Raw genomic sequence first — 23,139 nt, 5'->3', positions numbered from 1 at the left:
TACAATCGTGGTTATTACTGATCAGTGACACAATGCAGAGGCCTCTACGTACACTTCTATTGGGGGGGAACTGAAACAAATTATTTTTTATTAGGCTCCTTACAGCACGAACATTCGTGTGAGTCAAGCTGTTATTATTTAACTCTAACCTGTACAGGTCTTTATTGTAGCCTAGGTAAGAACGGGCGCGCCCTTTCTGGGACAGGACAGATGGGTGGTGGAAGAGGTGTCATGCGGTCGTATCCAGCTCCTCCCTGTACCTCGCTAAGCACCGTGTGGCAGGCTCACATTTGATCTCTAAGCACGCAAAGGCAGACGGTGAGATTTGCTTTCGCCGATAATTCCCCGGCCTCGGAGTTTCTCTCACCGACAAGACAAACACAGCGGTAAACAATCTATTTGATTTTCGTTAACTTTCTTTTACTTTTGGGATCTCTAAATGCTCCATTTTATGCACTGGCTTGACTGAACGCCACGAGAGATTGGAAGGTCCTCCGACTTGCATCTTCAAGCGAGGTTAAACAATTTTACATTTTCAATAGCCTAAGAGTGCTTTACGGAGCTCCCTTAGTGTTACGATGGTGTTTTCTCGAGCTACCTGTGCTTTCCCTGGCGATGCTTTTGCATTACCTCCCAATAGTTTTGCATTACATGGTAATACTTTTGAATTTCTCTAATTATTGCGAGGGAATGCAAATGTATACAATGCGAGGTAATTCAAAAGTATTGCGAGGGAGCGCGAAATAGCTCAGAAAACAAAAAATCACCACGATGACCCTTTGGGGGCTCCATAGTAGTTTTCAGAATATGTTTTAGAACAAGTAGTGAAGAATAGAGTGGATGTTTCCAGCTGTTTGAACGTGGGTGTACATTTGAGAATTCGACATTTTAGGGAGAGTGTACAATACAGCCTAGAATCGTAAGGTTATCAGATGTCAACTTCTGGTTCAGACTTTAACACTGCAATTATGTGAGTTGATGTAATTAACGTAAATCACGAATCGCCTCTTCCTCGCTTTACAGGTTTGGGTTTCGATTAACATTATTTGTATATTGTGGTTGGTTTGTAGATCTGTTGTTTCATTTATGTTCCGCATTAGCGTCGTGTTTTAAGTCATACATGTTGGTTTAATCTGTAGGGTTAGGTAGGCCTACCCTTCGTCACATGGCTGAAAATAAAAATAGGTCATAGCACTGATTCGTCAAGGTAATCTGTGGGGTCTCAGTAAAAAAAAAAGTGTCCTATCAATTCGCTGAAATTAATAAATCGTACATTTATATTCTAAAAATGCACAAAGTTAGTAACTGATGCACCAAGATGGGCGGGAGGTAAACCGTATTGCTAAATGTGAAACGAGCTCTCGTGTTAGGATGCGCCTTAAACCTGCTTATCCTAAACCTATAGCCTAATTGGCCGTCCACTGAAGGATTGGTTTTGGTTAAATAATGTATACTATAAGAAGATGCGTTTATTTAAGTTTTAAATTGTGAAAACTTGACCTAATTGATTTAAGCTTATGTCAAATAGTACTAAAATACAAAAACGTTGCACAAAAGTAAAAGTAACCTATAACTGATTTGGAGACATAATGAAATTGACGAAATGGCAGTTATCTAAGGTAGCAGGTTAACTGTGAGTAGTAGAAATGTGTTTCTATGTACACGACATTAATATTTTTCTTTTCATGAATAAGTTTTACAGTGTGTATGCATTGCACAAAAAGCAATTGCTTATCTATTCATTTGTCTGCAGTGCAGAGGGTTGGGATTAATTCGTCTTGGTTGTGCTTAGTAGGCACTCCCCAGGTTGAGGTTTTTGGCATGTGCTCCTTTCCTAAAAGGTTTTCTGAACCTTTTACATTGAGGCACAGCCACCGACTATATGCTCCGTTTATTTAAGGATTACAACTTAGATTTCTAGTGGTTCATTGTAGGCTACTGTAGCTTTAAAGATCGACCTGCATTGTTTTGCAGCTGTTTATCCAAGACATACCTGGCCATAAAACTCCAGCAATTATGTATTAAGATTTGCCGTAGAGTGTATAGCTCTGTTAGGTGAGACTGTCCATATGCATGGGCAGTGCTGAGTATTCTGTTTAAAATGTCAGTTATTAATAATGAACAGCAAACCTATTCTCTGCAATACCATTCATGACACATGTTATATAATAGAGTAGATTGTCAGCATAAAATAGAGTAGACAATGTGCAGTGGGATGAGTTCTATGAGAAAATGATGACTAAGCCAGTGAAACAGAATGATGTCCGATAAGATTTGATTCCATCTGACAACTTAATACCTTCACTGGCTCCCAGCATGCCTTATCTCGGCACTGCAATGCAACAGCAGTGGTGCTGTGAAATATTCTTCACTGTTATAGAAATCAGTGGTTTCCAATAGGGCCCAATCAGCTCAGCAGTAAACTAAACACTGTGTCAAGTCTGTAAACTAAACAGTGTGTGGGAAGTATGTTGATGTTGTGTGTCATTGCCATGTGACATGCCATATGGCTAGTGCTGTCCGTCCTAGGGCATGCAGTCACCAAGGACTAAGCCTTTCCAGTACCGCAGGCCAATCTGATCATGACTGTTAGGTACAGTAATCTCAGATAATGTGCTATAAGCTTTTATAGATGCTTTATAACAGGTCATAAAGATGGTGGCAGAAAAAAGCAGGATGGGAAGATGACAATATTAGATCATGACATCATGACAAAAGGAAAATAATTGGTGTGCACAAGTGGATCTTAGCGAGGTCAACTATTGAAATTGAATTCATATAATCCTGAAATAGTTGTTTTCAGTTTGCAAGTTTGGCTTGATGGTAAGAGTATTACAGACATTACCACATAAAATAAGAATCTCTGTCCAATCCAGATTTAGTCCCTAGGGCTATAGGGATATGGAGTTTATAAGTGAAAACACTATGGTATAGCAAAGTTTGAAACACTGCCTATCCATTCTGATCATAGACTATAGTCTAGCAACCATAAATGGGGCCCTTTGTAGCTTTACAGAAGTTCCCCATTATTTTAAGTCTTTTGCCTCTCTCATTTCTTTCCTTGTCTCTCCCTGACAGGAACTATTATGAGGAAACCTTTGGGGACTCCAGATCCTGCCAGGAACCAAGGAGCCTGCAGTTGTATTTCAAAGTAAGCTGCTGCACCATGTGCACAGGGCCCTAGGGCTGAAGCCACACCTGTTGGAGTAACACCAGCTCTCCCTCCCCTGCCCCCTCATCATGGTTCTCTGCGGAAGCACAGACATGGGCCAGTACCAGGCTCTCCGGAACCCCCGGCATATGAGATGTCACCGGCACCACATGCGCAGAAAATTCAGGCCATCCCGCATCCTGGGATTCGTCCTGAGTATGGTAGCGTTGGGAGTGCTCATGTCTTGGAGTGCCTTGAGGTGGACACTAGTACCCTCACACCAGAACTGGCTTTCCGGTTCATCTTCCTCGTCCTCATCTTCCTCCTTGTCTGATGCCAGCCTATTGTCGGAGACAGCGCCACACAGGACCCTGCTCTCCAGCAAACACCACGCCAACACCACTGCCTCCCCTGATGACCATCCCATTGCCATGCGGTCATCAGATGAGGGAGGGGACTATCCCACAGATCTCTTCTCCCTGGAGGAGAGGAGGCAAGGCTGGGTGGTGCTGCATATGTTTGGGATGTTGTACATGTTCATCTCCTTAGCTATTGTGTGCGACGAGTTCTTCGTGCCAGCGCTGACCGTCATCACGGAGAAGCTGGAGATCTCAGACGATGTGGCCGGCGCCACCTTCATGGCAGCTGGAGGCTCCGCCCCAGAGCTCTTCACCTCTGTCATCGGGGTCTTCGTCTCCCACAGCAACGTGGGCATTGGCACCATTGTGGGCTCCGCCGTCTTCAACATCCTGTTTGTCATCGGGATGTGTGCCATCTTCTCCAGGGAGATCCTCAACCTCACCTGGTGGCCCCTCTTTCGGGATGTGTCCTTTTACATCATAGGGCTGCTCATGCTAATCATCTTCTTCTTGGATAACTACATCTCCTATTTTGAAAGCATTGGCCTGCTCATGTGCTACATCTCCTATGTGTCCTTTATGAAGGTCAATGCTCAGGTCGAAGAAAAGGTCAAGAGCCTGTTGGGCCAGAACCAAGTGGATGAGTTGGATTCTGCACCCAAGGTAAGTGGGGTCAATTATAGTTAGTAGGGGGAGAAGAGCCTGGGTTCAGAAAGCAAGAGGTCTTCACAACTCACTTACTCAACCACCTGATGATAGCCATTGCTTCACAGGTTGACAGTTTCTACTTATTACTAAACTGTGGAATATTCTGGTCTTGCTTGACTTTGTTGTTTACTCTGTCCTTGAGTTAGGGGTTACACAATGGTTTGCAGTGTGGTGTTCTGAGGTTACTGGGGTGAGCCATCCAGAACCTTCCGCCTTCTTCTGTTGATGGATAAAGATTTGTCTTAAGATGGCACCTGTGCAGGGTTGGCTCTGCTGGTTCCTGTATGGCACATGTGCTGACTAAGCTCTGTTGCAGGAACAGAGATGATCTTTAGGCTACCCAAGGACTTGGGTCCCAGCCAGATCAGTTGGCCATACTTACTGTGTGTAACACGAGCAACCACACACTAGCTTACCTGGCGAACACTTACTCCTCCTCCCAATCCCCTTACCCCTTTCTACCAGCCCTCACAAGATTTCTTTTGGAAGCCGAGTGTCTCAAATGTTTTGGGTGTATACCGATTTAGAATTGATATGTCTGTCAGTTTGATCATTCTGAAAAGGATTCAATGTATAGCTGTGTGAAAAGCCATATTTTAGTGTTTTTTATCAGCTGTCTCCTTTGTGGCTAATGATCTATATTATCAACTGACATCAAATGTTAACACTTTATGAATTAAGAATGAAGAACTGTGTAGCATAATATGTCTCTTTCCAATATGTTTTTCACTCTGCCCTTACTTGAATCATTTATTTTTGAATGTATAGGTTGTATGACAATATATCAAAAACAATGTGTCTCACCAGTGATAAAGAGGCCCCATAAAGAACCGTTTCTCTCTTTGTGATGGGAATACAACCCTAGTTATTTGTGACGGAACCAAATTCTGACACAGTCATGTGACCATTCCTGATTGGGCATAACAATATTGAGCTTGCAGACTGCTGAGGAGTCCAGCATGACATCCAAAATGAGTTTGTTTTTGTTCCATTTCCCATAAACACACAGTATGACATGGACTGAAAAAAGGTTGCTAGTGCTTGTGGGAAGTAAGGTCAAGCTTGATGTGACATCAACACCATTTGGAAGAAAAACCCTTAGCTGCATGGCAAATATTCTCAGACAACATAACACGGACCAGCCACATGGCAGTAACACAATCCCCCATAATTAGCATACCAAGATTTACATGTGAGAGTTCTATCTAAGCAACTAGATAAGGATTAAACCAGTTGTTAGGGTCTTTTATCAATGTTTTTAACATGTCAGTGTTGCCAAAATCCGTTCCCCTGCTTGATGGAACAAGAGGCTAATGTGAACATTCAGACTTTACAGATTACAGATGAAACACTTTTCACATTCACATCTGGCTGTACTGTACTGTAGTTCATGCTGTAAGCTTGTGTAATGACTGGCTTACTGATCTATTCTGGCTTCATTATAAGATACTGCTAACTGCACAGACAAAACAAGTGATCACCACAGGTTTAGCCAAACCTGCATAATCAATAAAAATAATCAATCTAATTCAGCCGTTCAAATTGGCAACCAAAGCAATGACTAACGGTATGGTGATGCATCTAATCCTCTGAAAGATCTGTCCAACCTGTTGTGTTTCTTTTGTGCAGTTGGAGTCCGATACATTACTTTCTGATGTTATATGCAATCCGTCATACGGAGCACAGGTGAAGTGCAGTAGTTTCAGTTTGTTTCATCAGAGTAGAGATCCCCTCAAGCAAGCATCAGGGACATATACTGTACTCACGAACTCTTTAGTCCCGCGCAAGAAACAGCCCAAAAACTTTTATTGAACATGTAAAGATGTCATACCATATTTTCCAAAGCATCCATATGCAACAGACATACAGTACATGATTCCAGCAAGCAGTACTTTTAAATGTACAATGTACAAACGTTGGACATCAGTATAACTACAAATAATCTATCATATGAAAATCATTAATAATCTATTGAATTAAAATGCATTGCTGTATCTACCCCAGTTATCCACTTGTATGAGTAGAAATAGGTAATTTTGGGATACATCCTTTGTCAGCCATAGCCATTCTTTTTTTATTGTAAGACTTGATTAGATCAAACTTTTTGTACCAACTTTCTTGCTATAGACAGAAGCTGGTTTGATGTGGTCCAACAGACCGTGAACTATAATGTTTGGCTGTTGTCCCTGAGCTAGTTCGGAGGTAATCCCAATTCCAGCTTGTGATCCAATTATCTTAACTATATATAGACAGGTGCTTCTCACTGTCCTCTGGAAATCCCAACCACTACTTTGCATGAAGTATATAGTGTAGTTTTCTCAAACCTTTGAACATGTTGAGGTTTTGTCTGTTTAATTTAAGGTCGATGGTATACATACAATTGAACTGAAACTGAAGTGCACTTAAGAGCACAAAATAGTTTGAAAGGGTTGAGTGTGAAGTCTAAAATACTTTTAATCCCTTATTAACTGCTTACCAAGAGTGACGACAACAAAACATAAAGAAGATTCTTAAGCTTGTCGTGACTTATCTAGAAGTGCTCAGATACTTGCCACCCTGTAATATTTTTTTGGTTTGTTTTGAGTATCATCTGAGTGATTCAGTTTCAATAATTGCATAACTATTTACTACCCTGTTTGGGACTTGTCTTAGTCTGACTTTTAGAGGTACTATAAAGTAGTGGTAAGTGGACAAATTAAATCATGTACCGTGAGGTCTATGAAGAAGAACAAGAAAACGTTTTATAAGCATGAAATCATTGCAAATAATCACAGGAAACAGATGTTAAGAACACAAATCATGAGATAAGTGGAGCATGACATAAATGCAATATGAGGACAGTTGTGTGCCCTTTTGTGTGTCATTATTCACAGTATAGGCAGTCTGTATGAACAGTCTGTGTATCGAGTTATTCACTTGTTTAAGTATGTATGTTTTAGTATTTGCTCTTAGCATTTAGTATTTGCTATTAGTACGCATTCTAATGGTAGTGGAGTTCTGGAATGCAACTGCAACAATGTCACCATTGCAACAGGGAGCAGATGGAAAAGGCTACAAAACTTGGCAGGTGAAAGTAAGGTGTCACGTTATGACTCGTTAAGGTTGCTGTGGGAGTTCACACGAAAGGTTGAAAGTCACTTGTCTAAATGCGGTTATCTCTTTCCATTAATCCTATTTAGTTCTCCTGGGACTTTCTTCACCCAAGCATAGCCACTCCCAAAAAGAGGCTCTACATCTTAGCCCCAGTTGCCACAGTGTCTTTCTGCCTATCTTTCCCCACATATAAGACATCCAGTCACACAATACAAGCATTCCTTTTTAATGTGTAATTTACTCCATGATCTTACTTTTGGGTCAAACTGAGAATGTTCATGGTATGTCTGTCCTGTAAGGGCTCATATAGAAATAAGTCAAATGTGAGTTTAAGTCTAGAGTTCAGAAACAGAAGAAAACATATGGAATTAAAGTGATGGTTACACTGCAAATGTTTAATAAAAGTTGTATCAGAGCAAAGAAATGAAATTTAATGCAGCACAAAATATAAATCAGATACGTCCATTTTTGTGTGAGAGGATATAGTTAGGAGGCTGTAATGGAAGGGCTTTCTGCAGGGGAAAAGTGAAGTATTTAGTGCACATGGAGTTGATTGGGAAGCCTGGTATAACAGAGGTAACATGGTTACAAGTCAGAGCTCTTCATCTCAATCTGTTCAACCTTGCTAAAACTAATTCCTTGACATGAAGCTGCAGGTTTGAATTGCCTATTTGCAATGCAGCTAATGCAAAGTTGATACTAGAATTGTTCAGTATTGCCATGAAATGAGTTGGATATTTCCATCAGGAAATCTGTCATTATTCTCTTAATCATCATTGATATTCTGCTTGTTCTTGCACATGCATACATGCAATGCATCCAGTGTGCGTTTCTCTTCCTGTGACGACAGGTTCACTGCCATTCAGGCTTCCCATATGGAATAGTTTCAGTTTCAGATGACCAATCAGCTAATGATACCGGCTCAGGGTGTATTTATGTTATTCTCCCTTGGGTATAAATCTAATTATAGAAAGCAAGATATAAACCCCTTCCTAGTTGGCTTAAAGTGCATTTAGATAAGAGAGAAGAACTGAATTGTGTTATCCTTTCCTCAAGTTACACTTTGATTGTAAACTCTAAACGGGGATATGAAAATAATTTACCACAAGACAAGTATTCTCAATAGCTCACTCTGTGGAGGTTACAGGAGAAATATATCTTTGGTTGGTCTAGTCACTTATCACGCTAGAGAACAGCTCTAGAACAGGCTTTGCCTCTATTTCCCCTGTTAGCTTAAGACTTACCAATCAGCTTACGGGAAGGTGGGGAGAGGTAGGTGAGTGAGTTTCAGAAACGTGAGTGAGTGCTGTAACTCACAGCAGTGAGGGAGGGAGGAGAGGAGGACTTATGGCCATGGAGAAACGTGCCGCTTCCTTAAGCTGCATCAGGACATCGGAGCGATTAGACTCAAATACCCTGCCGGTGCTCAAGTTCCATAGAGGAGTCATAGAGACAGATATTCAGTGTAAACACACATATATATATTCATGATGGGGTTCCCTAAATATTTGCAGTGTGTTAGGGCAAATACTGTGTAGCGATAGACTTTTACTAGTACAGGACTTACCTGCTATGTGTTTTGTATGTGTTCAAAAGTCTTTCCAAAATACATCCTCCATGTCTTGTTCCATTCCTGAGGGAAACTTGAATACCTGTGATTAAGGAACAAGTTGGTTTCTGTTTTAGGTTTCTTTGAGTGCTGTTCATTCCCCAACATATATCGCTTCTTTTTTTTAATTGGTCTGTTCATGTAGTCTTGTTCACAGGGCACATTACGCTAATATTGCTAATATAGTTTTGCTAATAACCACTCATGAGTATAATATTGACATATTTTAGCTATATAGGCATACTTTTATTGCTTCAGGAAGATAATATTAAACATGAAGGTACAAATCACCAATTTCATCATTAATTGGTGGTGTTGTCTACATATAAGGTAGTTTACTCAAATCTCCTTGATTGCACTATTTAAACATTTGTGCTGGTCCGTCCATGAATTAAGCCCACAGGAGAAATGTCTGTCTGAGAGGATTTGCCTAGCTCCAAAGCAGAACAGTAAACATTTTCTGTGAACATGGAAAAGCTTTATTTCCCACAAGTTGCAAATCACAAACAAAAATACTGCTTGCTATGGTATCATACTGTATCCACATTTAAGATAAGAAGAACACAGCAATTGTCTGTTCATATTGATCAAATGATAAGTACTGTATATGTCCTGTCAAGAAAGATGCTGGTTGGTCCTTAGCCACTAAGCCTTGTTTAGTGTAAACATCAGTGTCTGCAGACTTAGTTACTGAACCAGGTGTTAGCATTGTCTGATTTTCTGAGTCAACCATTTTGGGTATACTCAGAAATCATAACAGATACCTTTTAAATCATTCTTGCCGAGGGTTTCAGTGCATTGGTACAATTTTAAATGATCTAGAATTGAAACAATTGAACTATAAAAAAGGATTCTACTTATGAACAGGGCATGGTTGATCAGATACCACCAATAGCAAGCTCTGCAGGGCAGGCCTCTGTTCTGGATTAGCGAGCTGCAGGTCACTTTTCATTTCAACCAAGCACTGAAACCGTTAACTTAGCATACAGCATCTCTTTTAGCAGAGTGAAAGAGCTCATTAACAATTTGATAGTTTAAAATGTTGCAGTGTGGGTATCTGTGTGACATCCAGTCTGCAGACACAGTCTTTAGTTTAGCATGTTTCACTGTACAAATGAATGGAGTAGCTTTGCTCACACTAGCACACTTTACCAAGCTACTTTCACTTTGGACCTGCCTAGTTAATTTCTGCAATTGTCTCCTTAGCAGCCATTCATTTAGCTAACCAGTCAGTAGCACAAAATGGTTGTAGGATCATGCTTACATCTTTCTGTTCTCTCCTCTAAAGGACCCAGAACCTTCCGGTGATGAAAACAAGCTTTCGGTATGTTCATTTTGAAGTATTTAACTGTTGATTATTTGTTGCCATGAATTTTCGCCACCCAACCTTACCTGAAAGTGGTCTTGTCATTGTTGCCTTTTGTAAGTGTCCCTTGCTGTACAGCTGAAGGAAGATTCATGACCCCCATGCTTCTTATTGTCTGTTTACTTTGTTATTCACGATTGCAGTGACTTCCACCCAAAGTAAATGAGGGAATGGCATACAGATTGTATGAGTGTGTGGTCATGAGGAGTCTTGGCGATTAGCCTCATCTTGTTAGCATCTCACATACAGTTGTCAGCTAGCACATGTGTAATTCTATGAGCATAAAGCATGAATGGGAAAGCTAAAGTGGCACGGTTGCTGATGTGGACTGGTGACTGCCCACAGGCCAAGCCCCGGCTGCAGAGAGGAGGAAGTTCTGCGTCACTACACAACACCATGATGAGAAACAGCGTCTTCCAGCTCATGATCCACACGCTGGACCCCCTCAGTGACGGTACGGCACATTTCAACCTTTATACCACACCTCACAGTGGGGCTCATGAAGCATGCGTGCAGACACACAAGGTAAAGTCTTGCACACGCTTGATTAAACTGCTGTCCTGACGTCTGGCTTTTAGCAAGGCATACTGCAAGGTCTTAAGCAATGTCCTGTCTTTCTCTTAATATCCTCAAATATACAGTTCATTCAGTCATTAGATCTTCTCTTAATGTCCTCAAATATACATTTAGACATTAGATCTTCTGTAAATCTGTTGGATAAGAGTAAATGTTAATGAATTGGCGAAAGACTGAATCAGCTGCTTTGAGAGTTGCTGCCTAACGTGTTTAATGTTGTGTTTTCATGTTATGTTAATGCTTGGTTCATCCCACTGTACCCACAAGATGCCCCTCAGGGTCAATTGGATCAAACTGAAATACAAGGTTCTGAATTTTGAACTAGTTGAACTAAAATGGTTTATACCTCTGTGTTGTACATATGTAATTTATGAAATCAATTCAGTGGACTGTTGTGGCTCTTACACATTTGATCTAGCACATTTGGTTCCAAGATCTAGCTGGGGACATTCTTAAGCCAATCAGTGCCTTTCAAGTAAACCTTGTGCAGGCCTATTAGATGCAAGAGTGTCCATCCAAGTTACATAACACATATCTTTTAAATAGACTGCACCATGTATTAAATGTTTCACGTGTTAATTTCATTTATATCATATATTCATTTTATCATGGGTAAACTATTTTACTATTATTTTACTATTATAAACTATTTTCTGATCTTTAAAATTATATTTGCATGTTACTATGCACATACAGTCAAGCTGGAAAGTCTGCACACCCCTTTCACCTTCTCCACGTTTTATATGTTACAGACATATTCTACAATAGATTGAGTTCATTTTCTCTCTCACAATTCTTCACAAAACAGCCCATAATGACAAAGTGAAAACAGGTTTTCAAATAGGTAAATATCATATCTACACAAGTGCGCACCCCCTTTGGCATGACACCCAAAAGTGAGCTGAGGTGCATTATGTTTCCACTGATACGGCTTGACATGTTTCTACATCTTGATTGGAGTCCACCTGTGATAAATTCAATTGATTGGACATGATTGTCAAGCAGATGGGTCCCCCATTATGTGCTGTGGTTCTGCTTAAGGTTTCTTCCTGATTAACAGAGAGTTTTTGTCTTGCCCCTGTCACCATTGTGCTCGCTCTAAGGGGGTCCAGGCACTGGGCTTTGTGAAGCGCCTTGAGACAATGTTATTGTTTTGGCGCGATATAAATAAAATTGAATGGAACTGAATTGGGGATTGCCAACACCTGCCTATATAAGAATCAAGATCATCAGGCATAGATTTGGAGAAGGGTACGGAAAAAAATCTCGTCAGCTTTACACGTCCCAAAGAGCACAGTGGCCACCATCATTCGTAAATGAAAGAAGTTTGGAACCACTAAGAATCTTCCTAGACCTGGCCACCCTGCCACACTGAGCAATCGGGGAAGAGGGGCCTTGGCCAGAGAGGTGAGCAGGAACTGGAGGGTCACTCTGACGCTCCAGCGTATCCTGGTGGAGATGGGAGAACCTTTCAGAAGATCAACCATCCAGGCAGCACACCACCAATCAGGCCTTTATGGTAGAGTGGCCAGACTGAAGCTCCTTCTTAGTAAAAGGCATATCACAGCCGACTAGGAGCCAAAAGGCACCTAGAGGACTCTCAAACCATGAGAATCAAGATTATCTGGACTGATGAAACCATAATTTAACTTTTTGGCCTGAATACCAAGCGTCACGTCTGGAGTATACCAGGCACAGCTCATCACCTGGCTAATACCTACCCACTACAGTGAAGCATGGCGGTGGCATGATGCAGGGATGTTTTTCAGCAGTGGGAACGGGGTGACTAGTCCTGATAGAGGTAAAGATGAATGCAGTAAAGTACACTGAGATCCTTCAAGAAAACCTGCTCCAGAGCACTCTGGACCTCAGACTGGGGCGAAGGTTTACCTTCCAACATGACAACGACCTGAAGCACACAGCGAAGAGGACAAAGGAGTGGCTTCAGAGAAAGTCTGTGCATGTCCTTGAGTGGCCCAGCTAGAGCCCAGACCAGAATCCAATTGAGCATCTGTGGAAAGAGCTGAAAATGGCTCCCCATCCAACCTGACAGAGCTTGCAAGGAAAGGGGCAAAGGCAGAGGAAGGGGCAAAAATGTCCAGAAACAAGTGCGCCAAGCCCGTAGCTTCTTTCTCAGGGCGCCTTGAAGCTGTAATCGCTGCCAAAGGTGCAGCAATCAAGTATTAGGCTAAGGGTGTGTACAGATATGTAACCCCATAAATAACCTATTTATGTCAGTAAAATACATCTGCATATTTTCTAAAAACTTGTTTTCACTTTGTCATTATTGGCTATTGTGTGTAGATGTTTGAAGCAAAAAATGAACTCAATCTATTGTAGTATAAGTCTGTAACGCAATAGAACATAAATAAGGTGAAAGGGGTGTGCAGACTTTCTACAGGGAAAGCAGCTTACTGAGTGAATGGTTTTTGTGTGTTTCAGGGAGATTCAAAGAGAAAGCCTCTATAATGCACAAAATAGCCAAGAAGAAAGGCGAAGGTGAAGATAGCAACGGTGTGGGTTGGTGCTATCTCATGTCGTAGGAATAGCAATGTTACAACAGCAAACCTTGATTTTTTATAAATCTTCTAAAAATGATTTGCAGACTGCATCTGTCCTCAACTATATATTTCTGTCTCACCTTCTCAGATAAAAACCTCCCCAACAGCTCCAATGTAGCAGTGGAGGTCACCCCACCCATGAATGGCAGTATAGGTGGAGAAGGGGTAAGGATACCAGTGCAGTGTGGTCCTCACACACAGTGTGTCTCCTACAAGCATGATATAGGACAGAATGGGTGTGGTGCCTGAGACTCACGGCCTGGCGGGTGCATTGGTACCAGCGTATATGTATCAGTCAGTCCAAGAAGAATTCACCATCAAATGCTGATGCAGAGAGTAGCCTTTTAACACACATAAAAAAAAGAAAAGAAAGTGCAGCGTGTTCCCGGGTGAAGAACAAGATATGTTCAGTCCCATTCAGACCATCACAAGCCTACACTCTGCATCAGCATTTGGGCTCTTCCTGGACCCACTCCTACAAGAATGACCAAGGCCTCATCCTAGCTTGGACTATTAAGCACTTTAATCATATGACATGCAATAGAATTTTGATTGATAAATATGTGGTCATATGTTTTTGGGTTATTTGGTTATTCAATTCAATTCAATAAAATTTTATTTGTATAGCGCCATAACAATACAATTGCCTCTCGGCGCTTAACAGAGCCCAGAGCCTGAACCCCCTTAGTGCATGCACAACGGCAACAGGGGCAAGGAAAAACTCCCTGTTGGGCAGGAAGAAACCTTAAGCAGAACCACGGCACATAAGGGGGGACCCATCTACTTAAGGTCGGCCGGGTGGAGACAGGAAGGTGGGACGGGGGGAAGGGGGGAAGGGGGGAAGGGGAAGGGTTGTGTGGCAGAAGGGGAAAGGAAGCAACAGGGGTTATACACAGCCAGCATATGGTCACTGGACATATGTATACATACATCTGGTGGTAAATACATGATACAGGCAAGACCAGATTACTGTGGCAATAGGGTTACTGTTACAGGGGTAAGGGATGTAGGGACAGAGAAACATTTCGGTGGAGGCAACAATGTATATTGTATATAAATGCTAGCATTGGGTAGAGTAAGTGTACGGCAGTGGCGGTGGGTGCGATTGGCCGAGGGTTTCTCCAGGTAGACCAGGTAGAGAGACTACGTGCAGAGTGGTGGGGGTGAGGAGCGATAGTTCCACTTCCATCAGCGATTGGAACATGTTATAGGGGAGAGAGAACATTTATGTTAGTAGACAACAATTTCAGGGACAGATAGGGAGATGCATTTGGGCAGTAGATTTAACAGTAGGCAATATGGCTATTTTATCAGTGTTATTATAGGCAAAAGCAATATGTTATTCAGGTCATTTTATAAAGGCAATGACCATAGAACATAGAATTTCAGGACAACAATCAAAGCTTAAACAATCAGAGATGATGTTATATGATGTGGTCATAGTTGGAATCCAGAGCCATGTTTGTATTTCTGTACCTTCCAGGAGGAGGAAGAGGATGATGAAGACCAGCCCCTGAGTTTGGCATGGCCGGAAACCACCCGAAAGAGATTGACCTACCTCCTCATCTTCCCCATCATCTTCCCTCTGTGGCTCACCCTACCCGACGTCAGGAGAGATGTGAGATCTTTCACTCCTTCATGCCTTTATTACTGTTGTGAGACAGAGACTGCTGGGAAAATGTCATGTAGGGCATGGTAATTAATGTCCAACAAGCTTTATGAAGCATGGACGCAGCAACAAAACATTTGTGGCAGCGAAAACTCAGGGATAAAGGAAACTCCATTTAGTTGGTTTAGAATACATTTATATAACATCATACAATAAAATGGTGAATGGTCTGCCACCAAAAAGTTTCATAAGATTTAAAAGTACGTGCTCCACATTGCTAAGCATTAACGAACTGCAAGTTAAATATATAAAAAGTGAAATGATGCAGTATAATATAACAAGTTCAAGTATTTTATTATAACACCAACACCTTGTGGATTTTTTTTTACCTAATCAGTTTTCTGGTCTGGAACTTAATGCTGTATAATTGAAAAAATAGTGTGTATGACTGTAACTTATTATTCTATAAATACACAATGGGATGCCTGGAGTACAATTTTCCTGATTTGAATTTATTATGAAATCTTAGATGAAGTCATGCCGTTGTCACCCAGCTTTGGAATGTTGTAGAAGTTAAATATGATCAAGCAGCAATCAAATGTATCTCAATAAAGTGTATTTCTGAAGGGCATTGCATCTTTTTGCAGCCTTTTGTCAGAATTAACCCTATGAATGTTAACTAGATGGATAATAATGTTCTAATGCAGTCATCGTCCATTTCCCTTCAGTCTGCAAAGAAGTTCTTCCCCATTGCCTTCATTGGGTCTATAAGTTGGATCGCTGCCTTCTCCTACCTGATGGTGTGGTGGGCTCACCAGGTAAGCATATGACAGGCCTACTCCATCATCCATTCTGATTGATTCATAATTGTCCTGTGCACACGCCCTATGGTGTTAGAGGATATTTAGTTCTCTGTAGGAACCCATTAAGGTTACAATTATGAATCTTACTTCAAGTACACCCAACTGCATAAAAGCCATGACAGTGACCATCTGTTATATTTCATAACCACTGTTAGACTCAAGTGTGTCTCAATAGGCTCTTACTGAAAAGACTTCATTAGCCTCACTAATAGCCTGATTCCACCAAACCAAATTGTTTATATGCATCAATGTACAGAGGATGCAGTGTATTTCGGCCCATAAACTGTAGTAATCTGAAAAAAGGGTATTTTTACATAAGTGGTGTATTTTACTGAACCATATATATATTTTTTAGAATTCACGCCACATCAAAATGTTTTAGAACGTATGACCTAAGGTCGTACATTTGATTGATTGTACCAAGTCATGTTCCCGGTCATATCAGACAGTTTGATGGGGCCTGCTATAAAAATCCTCTTATCCTAAAGCCAATTAGCTGTTCTAAGCAAGGAGACGAAACACTCAAAAGTCCTCTCGCTGCTTAATCCACACAAAGAGTCAACAATGCAAGAGATATACAGTTCCGGGTGCAATGCTTTGATCACTACTCCCAACAATACTGTTTAAAAACATTTAAATACATCAATACATAATGCAACAACTGCACAAGGGGTTTGGTGGTTGAAGTTTAATATATTGTTGATGTGGTTTGTAATAAATATGAAGCATTTAATTTGTACAAGTCCTTCAGATATTGTGCTTGACAATACTTTCATGCTTTACTTCAATTAGCTTTTTTTAGGGAAAATGTTTGACTGTCATTGTCAACTTCTTTTGCAGGTTGGAGAGACCATGGGGATTACAGAAGAGATTATGGGATTGACTATATTAGCAGCTGGGACCTCAATCCCTGACCTGATCACCAGTGTGATAGTGGCTCGCAAAGGTCTTGGAGACATGGCCGTGTCAAGCTCCGTAGGGTCCAACATATTTGACATCACAGTTGGGTAAGAGAAAAGAAACACAATGCTGTGCTTGCTCTAAGGGGGTCCAGGCTCTGGGCTCTGTAAAGCGCCTTATTGGTTTCGCGCTATATAAAATGTAATTAAATGGATGACATCCCAGCTGGTTTTCAGTGACTCATGAAGACACAGACCAGCAGAATGAGACAGAGAAAGAGAATTAAACTGAGGTTTTAGAATGATAAAGTTCTAATTTAAGTGAAACTGCTTTGGAATATATAGCTCTAAAACTCTAAATGTGTCTCGTACATTCGGTGGCTTATGGATAACACACCATGAACATTTTTGTATAAAAATAATTCCAAGATCGCAAAATTGCGTTTCACTTCAGACCTATCAAGGTTAGGAGATGGCAAAACTGAAAGCTGTAAATAAATGTGAATGCAAGCAGTTTTATCAAACCAGACCCAGTTGTGCATAATTGGGTCATTCCTGAAATGTCCATTCCTGTTTGAAGTTTTTGGAACCTTTTCAAAGCCAAGAATGATTGACTAACTGTTCTATTTCCTGTCGGTAGGCTGCCATTCCCCTGGTTGCTGTGGTCCTTGTTAAATGACTTGGCGCCGGTGTCAGTGAGCAGTGCCGGGCTCTTCTGTGCTATCGTGCTGCTCTTCCTCATGCTGCTCTTCGTCATCATCTCCATCGCTTCCTGCAAGTGGAAGATGAGCAAGCTGCTGGGCTGCCTCATGTTCTTGCTGTACTTCGTCTTCCTCATCCTGTCCGTCATGCTGGAAGACAAAATCATCACCTGTCCAGTGTCCATCTGAGCGTGAGACTCCTGGACTCCCCGACCCCCAACCAACCATGAGATTTAACAATAAACACGCTATGTGCACGTAAATGCACGTGCTGACATCAACATCGCACTGTGGATGCCACTGCAGCCGTCTTCTATTTTTTCGTACCAAAACACGAAGACACCGCTCTCCCATCCTCCTTCCCCTAACATGGGGTTAGGTCCACAGGAAATCAAGAGCAGACACAGAACCTAAATAAAACATCAGAGTTAAAACCAGACAGCTCTGGGCGGTCTACATAGAAATGCCCATATATAGTTTTTCATCATGTGATACTGGTGGAATTGTCTTTGGAGATTAATATGAAAAAGAGAGACTGCTGACTGCTTTTTCACAGCTCAGGACATAAGAGCAGCCATTGCAGACCGGCCCAGTCAGTCCAAATTGCTGCTGCCACTGCCGCTGCTGTTGCTGCTGAGATCTGAAGCAGGAGCACATAGAATAACTGAACTATGGTGGCACCAGAGATCTGAAGACACACAGACACGAGGACACGATGATACAGTGATGCAGGACCAAGGGGTGGCAGTGTTGAGCCCTGAAGGACAACCCAGTCTAAAAGAGAAGAAAGAGTGCATCTTTGTCTTAGGAGGCGTAAGGCATGTCCTCAGAAACTGTATATTAGTGCTGACAATGCCAGTGAAAGCAATATATCTATATATTAATGTGTATTTACTGTCAATTATATGTATATTTATAACAATCCAATTGGAAACAGAAGCAAATCCAACCAGAAGCCTTTTGTCGCAACAATGAATGTAAAATCTCACACTTGGTTTTCAGCGCTCGTTTGGCGACTACATTTGCTTCGTGTCATGGTTGATCAGTCGCTTGAATGTTTGTTTGTTTGTTTGCTTGAGTGTTTTGTTTGTTTGCATCACATTTTAATATCCATTCACCAATGGCCACAAGCCATTAAGAATAGTACTTGGATTTGTAGTTATATATCTAATGAAGCCACCTGTTGTTTCAGACTGTGACAGGAACACACTCAGACAAACATGCACAAAATGTAAGCAAACAAGGTGGAAACTTGTGCATCATTTCATAAAAAAGTGTTTTAATGTTATAATATATGGCAGTCCATCCTGTTCACATTCCAGATTAAGTTTTGTATCCGTAGACTCAAATGAATGATCAGCACATTATCAAAACCAGTATTCCCAATGGCCGCTAATATATCACTCATGTAAATTATGTAATTATGGGTTTTTAGGTTCACATATCAAATGCATATGCTTCTTATATCACATTGAAACTACATCATTTATTTTTTAAATGTAGGGAGCTCTTTCAGTATGCACACTTATACATAGAGTATTTATCGGTCTCAAGCAGTATTCTCCAAACTGTCATTGCAGCTTGTATCCCTAGGCACGATGATGAACAAATCTCATATATATGTGATATAGCGTGTATGATGTATAAATTGGCCTGTGCAAGTGCACCTTGCATGAAATATGCTCTTTTTCAACTGTTCAATGTGTTTGTGTTCAACTGCTATGCAATACTAACATTACAAACTGCAATCCTGTTATGCAGTTGAAATGGGTACCTATATGAGCACATTCCATGTTGTTTGCAGATCTTGATGTAAGCATTTCAGCTACGATCACCTTTGCAGTCCAATTCTGAGTGTTTTATAGATAAGGGAACATGTATATTTTATCCATTTCAGTTGTACATTTGACTTGACCAATACTGAAAATAAACTGAATTCTAAAGAGACACTGTGTGGTGTTATCATGGCCAGTGGTCATGATCAGACAGTCAGGCCATGTCTGTGTGAATTACAGCAGGGAAAGCCTATACACAATAGTGAATTCATTGGATACAGATGCCCAAAGCACATTCATAGGGGACTCATCTCCTTACTATTTATGTGTAGTACCCCCCTGGGAGAGGGTAGGAGACCTGTTGAACTAAGGACACGTAGGAGACCAATCAGCCAACCTGGGCCATTTTGTACAGAACACCTGGTTTACCACCTCTAGTCTTGCTGATCAGTGTGTTGGGCTGTCTTCTTAGTACAAAGAGCTGAAACTTTGATTCAAAGTATCCTCCGAGGGCTGGCACCCATTTGCAGTGCAGTGTCCCTGTACCTGTCCACTGTTTAAGTGGTGCAGTGTCCCTGTACCTGACCACTGTTTAAGTGGTGTAGTGTCCCTGTTCCTGTCCACTGTGTCAGGGGTGCAGTGTCCCTGTTCCTGACCACTGTTTAAATGGTGCAGTGTCCCTGTACCTGTCCACTGTGTCAGGGGTGCAGTGTCCCTGTTCCTGACCACTGTTTAAGTGGTGCAGTGTCCCTGTACCTGTCCAATGGGTCAGGGGTGCAGTGTCCCTGTACCAGTCTACTGTGTCAGGGGTGCAATGTCCCTGTACCTGTCCAATGGGTCAGGGGTGCAGTGTCCCTGTACCAGTCCACTGTGTCAGGGGTGCAGTGTCCCTGTTCCTGTCCAATGGGTCAGGGGTGCAGTGTCCCTGTACCAGTCCACTGTGTCAGGGGTGCAGTGTCCCTGTTCCTGTCCAATGGGTCAGGGGTGCAGTGTCCCTGTACCAGTCCACTGTGTCAGGGGTGCAGTGTCCCTGTTCCTGTCCAATGGGTCAGGGGTGCAGTGTCCCTGTACCAGTCCACTGTGTCAGTAGGATCCACATACATGAGGCACCTGCCAGACCCAAACCTGCTTAACTTCATTGGATTGACAAATGTGAGCCACGAGAAGGTAAGGTAGTTGTCATTTTAATTGTTAATAGTTGTTTATAATCTTTCATCTCTTAAAAGGCCAGTGGCAATGTGGTTACACATTGATTAGGTTTGCAGTCCTTACTCCATACTTCATAAATCTGCAGTAAGATTTCAGTGTGGGAAAGACATTCACTTTTTTTTTTTTTTTTTATTACTTTATTTTTATTTTTTTACCAGACATACAAAGAGACATCACGTACATTGATTGTCAGACAGAGAGCCATAGATGGGGTGTGGGGAAAAAGACAAAACAACCCCAAACAACGACCACAACAAAAACAAGCAAAACAAAAGGACAGACAAAACAAACAAAAATTAAGAAAAGGCAGCTTCATCAACATCATCTAGTGGGCATGTGTGTATGTGTGTGTGTGTATGTGCGTGTGTGTATGTGCGTGCATATGTATGTGCGTGTGGCTACATGCATTTAAGTATTACCTAAGGAAATCTCTAATTTTTATAATTATATGCTCTGGATAGCATTTGTTCCATTTATCTATTTGATTTCTAATACTTAAAGTCATTTTTTCCATTTCCAATGTTTGCTCTATTGTCTTATACCATGCTTGGGTATTTGGTGCTTTGGCTTGTTTCCAGAGTCTGGTGACCTGTTTCATTGCTGTTAAGCAAAGTAATTTAAATATATGTCTATCCCTGCTATTCATTTTTAAATCTATATTAAATCCCAAGATATTTCCATGGGTGAGTGTACCTGTAATGTCAAGTAAGTATTTAATGTCAATCATTACTTTTTGCCAGAACTCCTGGATTGCTGAACAAGTAAAGAATATGTGCACTTGGTTTGCTTTTTTCTCTCCACATTCTCTCCAGCAGCTTGTTCCTTCTGTTACTGACTTGCATCTATCTGGAGTAATAAAATATCTTTGACTTACTTTCCAGGCATATTCCTTCCAATATTTAGAATGTGTTATTTTAAAATTTTGCTTTAGAGATTCTCCCCATTCTTCGTCTGAAATATCTATACATAACTCTTTCTTCCATTGTTCTTTTACCCTAATTTCCATAGCCATTGCATTTTGTAGAGTTGAATAAATGTTTGCTAATTTTGCAGTATTTCTAGGCCTACTTCTATGTTCTGCTATAAACCTTAAAATATAACTATCTAGCTCCATCTCTTTATTCTGTTTAAGGTAACTCCTTATTTGTAGATATTTGAAAAACTGTTTTTGTTCTAACCCATACCTAACTACCAGAGTTTCATATGATTCTATAGAATTATTATTTAATAATTGTATGTATAATTTCAATCCCTTGTTTGCCCATTGATCCAAAATCGTATCTGATTTGTTTGGTTTAAAATCTGGATCATGTACTATTTCTCTAAGGAGCACATTCTCCCGCTGCACTTTCAGTTTTTTACACATTTGATTCCAGTTTTTAATTGTATTTCCAATGCAGAAAGTCTGTAGATAGTGCTTTTGTTTGTCTGTGCTTAGGTATAGTAAAGTCCCAACTAATCCATTTGTTACTTCTTTCTCCATGTGGATCCATTTTTCTGTAGAGTCCGACCTCATCCATTTCATTATTGTCAATATCTGAGTTGCATAATAATAATTTCTTAAGTTAGGGGCCCCTAAACCTCCTTTTTCCGTTGCTTGCATTAATGTTTTATATTTAACTCTATGTTTTCTACCATTCCAAACAAAATTAGCCACCCTCTTATTCCATAATGTAAAAAAACTATCTGGTAATGTGACTGGTATTGCCTGAAATAAAAAGAGGAATCTTGGGAGAAGCATCATTTTAGTTATTTGTACTCTGCTATATATTCCATTTGGAATTATTGACCATCTCTTTAAATCCTCTATTATTTCCTTTTCCAACTTACCGTAATTATTATCATATAAGTCCTCTAATTTTTTACTAATATATATACCTACACTGTAAAAAAGGATTTGTTGTTTTAACTTAAAAAAGTAAGTAACCTGGTTGCCTTAAAATTTTGAGTTAATTGAAACTCATATATTAAGTTAGCACAACGCGGTAATCAAGTTGCTTCAACTATAGATAGCTTGTTGATCTGACTAAAATTCTAAATCAGACAGTGTTCTATTAACTCAAGAATCTTTGTTAACACAACATTATCTTTAGTTAATGTGACTTGAAATTATACATCATATCAACTCATTTGAGCATGGGATGCATTGAGTCAACTCCTCAGTTTACGTTAACTCAACTTTTAAGTTTAATTTGTCTTGACTAGGATCTTACTCATGTTAACCTAATATACCTTGCTGTAATAACATTTAAAGAAATTGACTTGGTTGCCTTAAAAATCTAAGTTCTCTCAACTCAATATACCTTGCTGTAATAACATTTCAAGAAATTGACTTGGTTGCCTTAAAAATCTAAATTCTCTCAACTCAATATACCTTGCTGTAATAACATTTCAAGAAATTGACTTGGTTGCCTTAAAAATCTAAGTTCTCTTAACTCATTGCTTAAGTTAACATGACAAAAGCCCTTTTCTTTGCTCTACCAGCTATTCTGACAAAACTGATAACATACATAAATAAGCAAACAACTTAATGTACAAGAATACATAACATTTATATTTATTTCAGATCAAAATAATGACCATCTTTTACAAGTTACATGTAATATGAGTGTTTTGAGTCGAATACGAGAACATTGTGTGTGTGTGTGTGTGTGTGTGTG

The 23,139-nt window shown here is 40.5% G+C and overlaps 1 protein-coding gene across 1 annotated transcript; it reads left to right on the top strand.

Moving 5' to 3' along the window:
* The first annotated feature begins 339 nt into the window (after window positions 1–339).
* Window positions 340–18,221, top strand: LOC308363906 (sodium/potassium/calcium exchanger 2-like). The gene is made up of 12 exons (XM_080836817.1): window positions 340–386; window positions 3,079–4,173; window positions 5,848–5,904; window positions 10,209–10,244; window positions 10,632–10,740; window positions 11,130–11,168; window positions 13,305–13,382; window positions 13,512–13,588; window positions 14,907–15,041; window positions 15,761–15,850; window positions 16,736–16,902; window positions 17,435–18,221. Exons 2-12 carry the CDS (start codon window positions 3,241–3,243, stop codon window positions 17,682–17,684), a joined length of 1,971 nt encoding a protein of 656 aa, XP_080692943.1. The 5' UTR covers window positions 340–386; window positions 3,079–3,240; the 3' UTR covers window positions 17,685–18,221.
* The last annotated feature ends 4,918 nt before the right edge of the window (window positions 18,222–23,139 follow it).

The sequence above is a fragment of the Sprattus sprattus genome (genome assembly GCF_963457725.1).
Source record: "Sprattus sprattus genome assembly, chromosome: 4".
NCBI lineage: Eukaryota > Metazoa > Chordata > Actinopteri > Clupeiformes > Clupeidae > Sprattus > Sprattus sprattus.
This window is presented reverse-complemented; position numbering and strand designations above follow the sequence as displayed.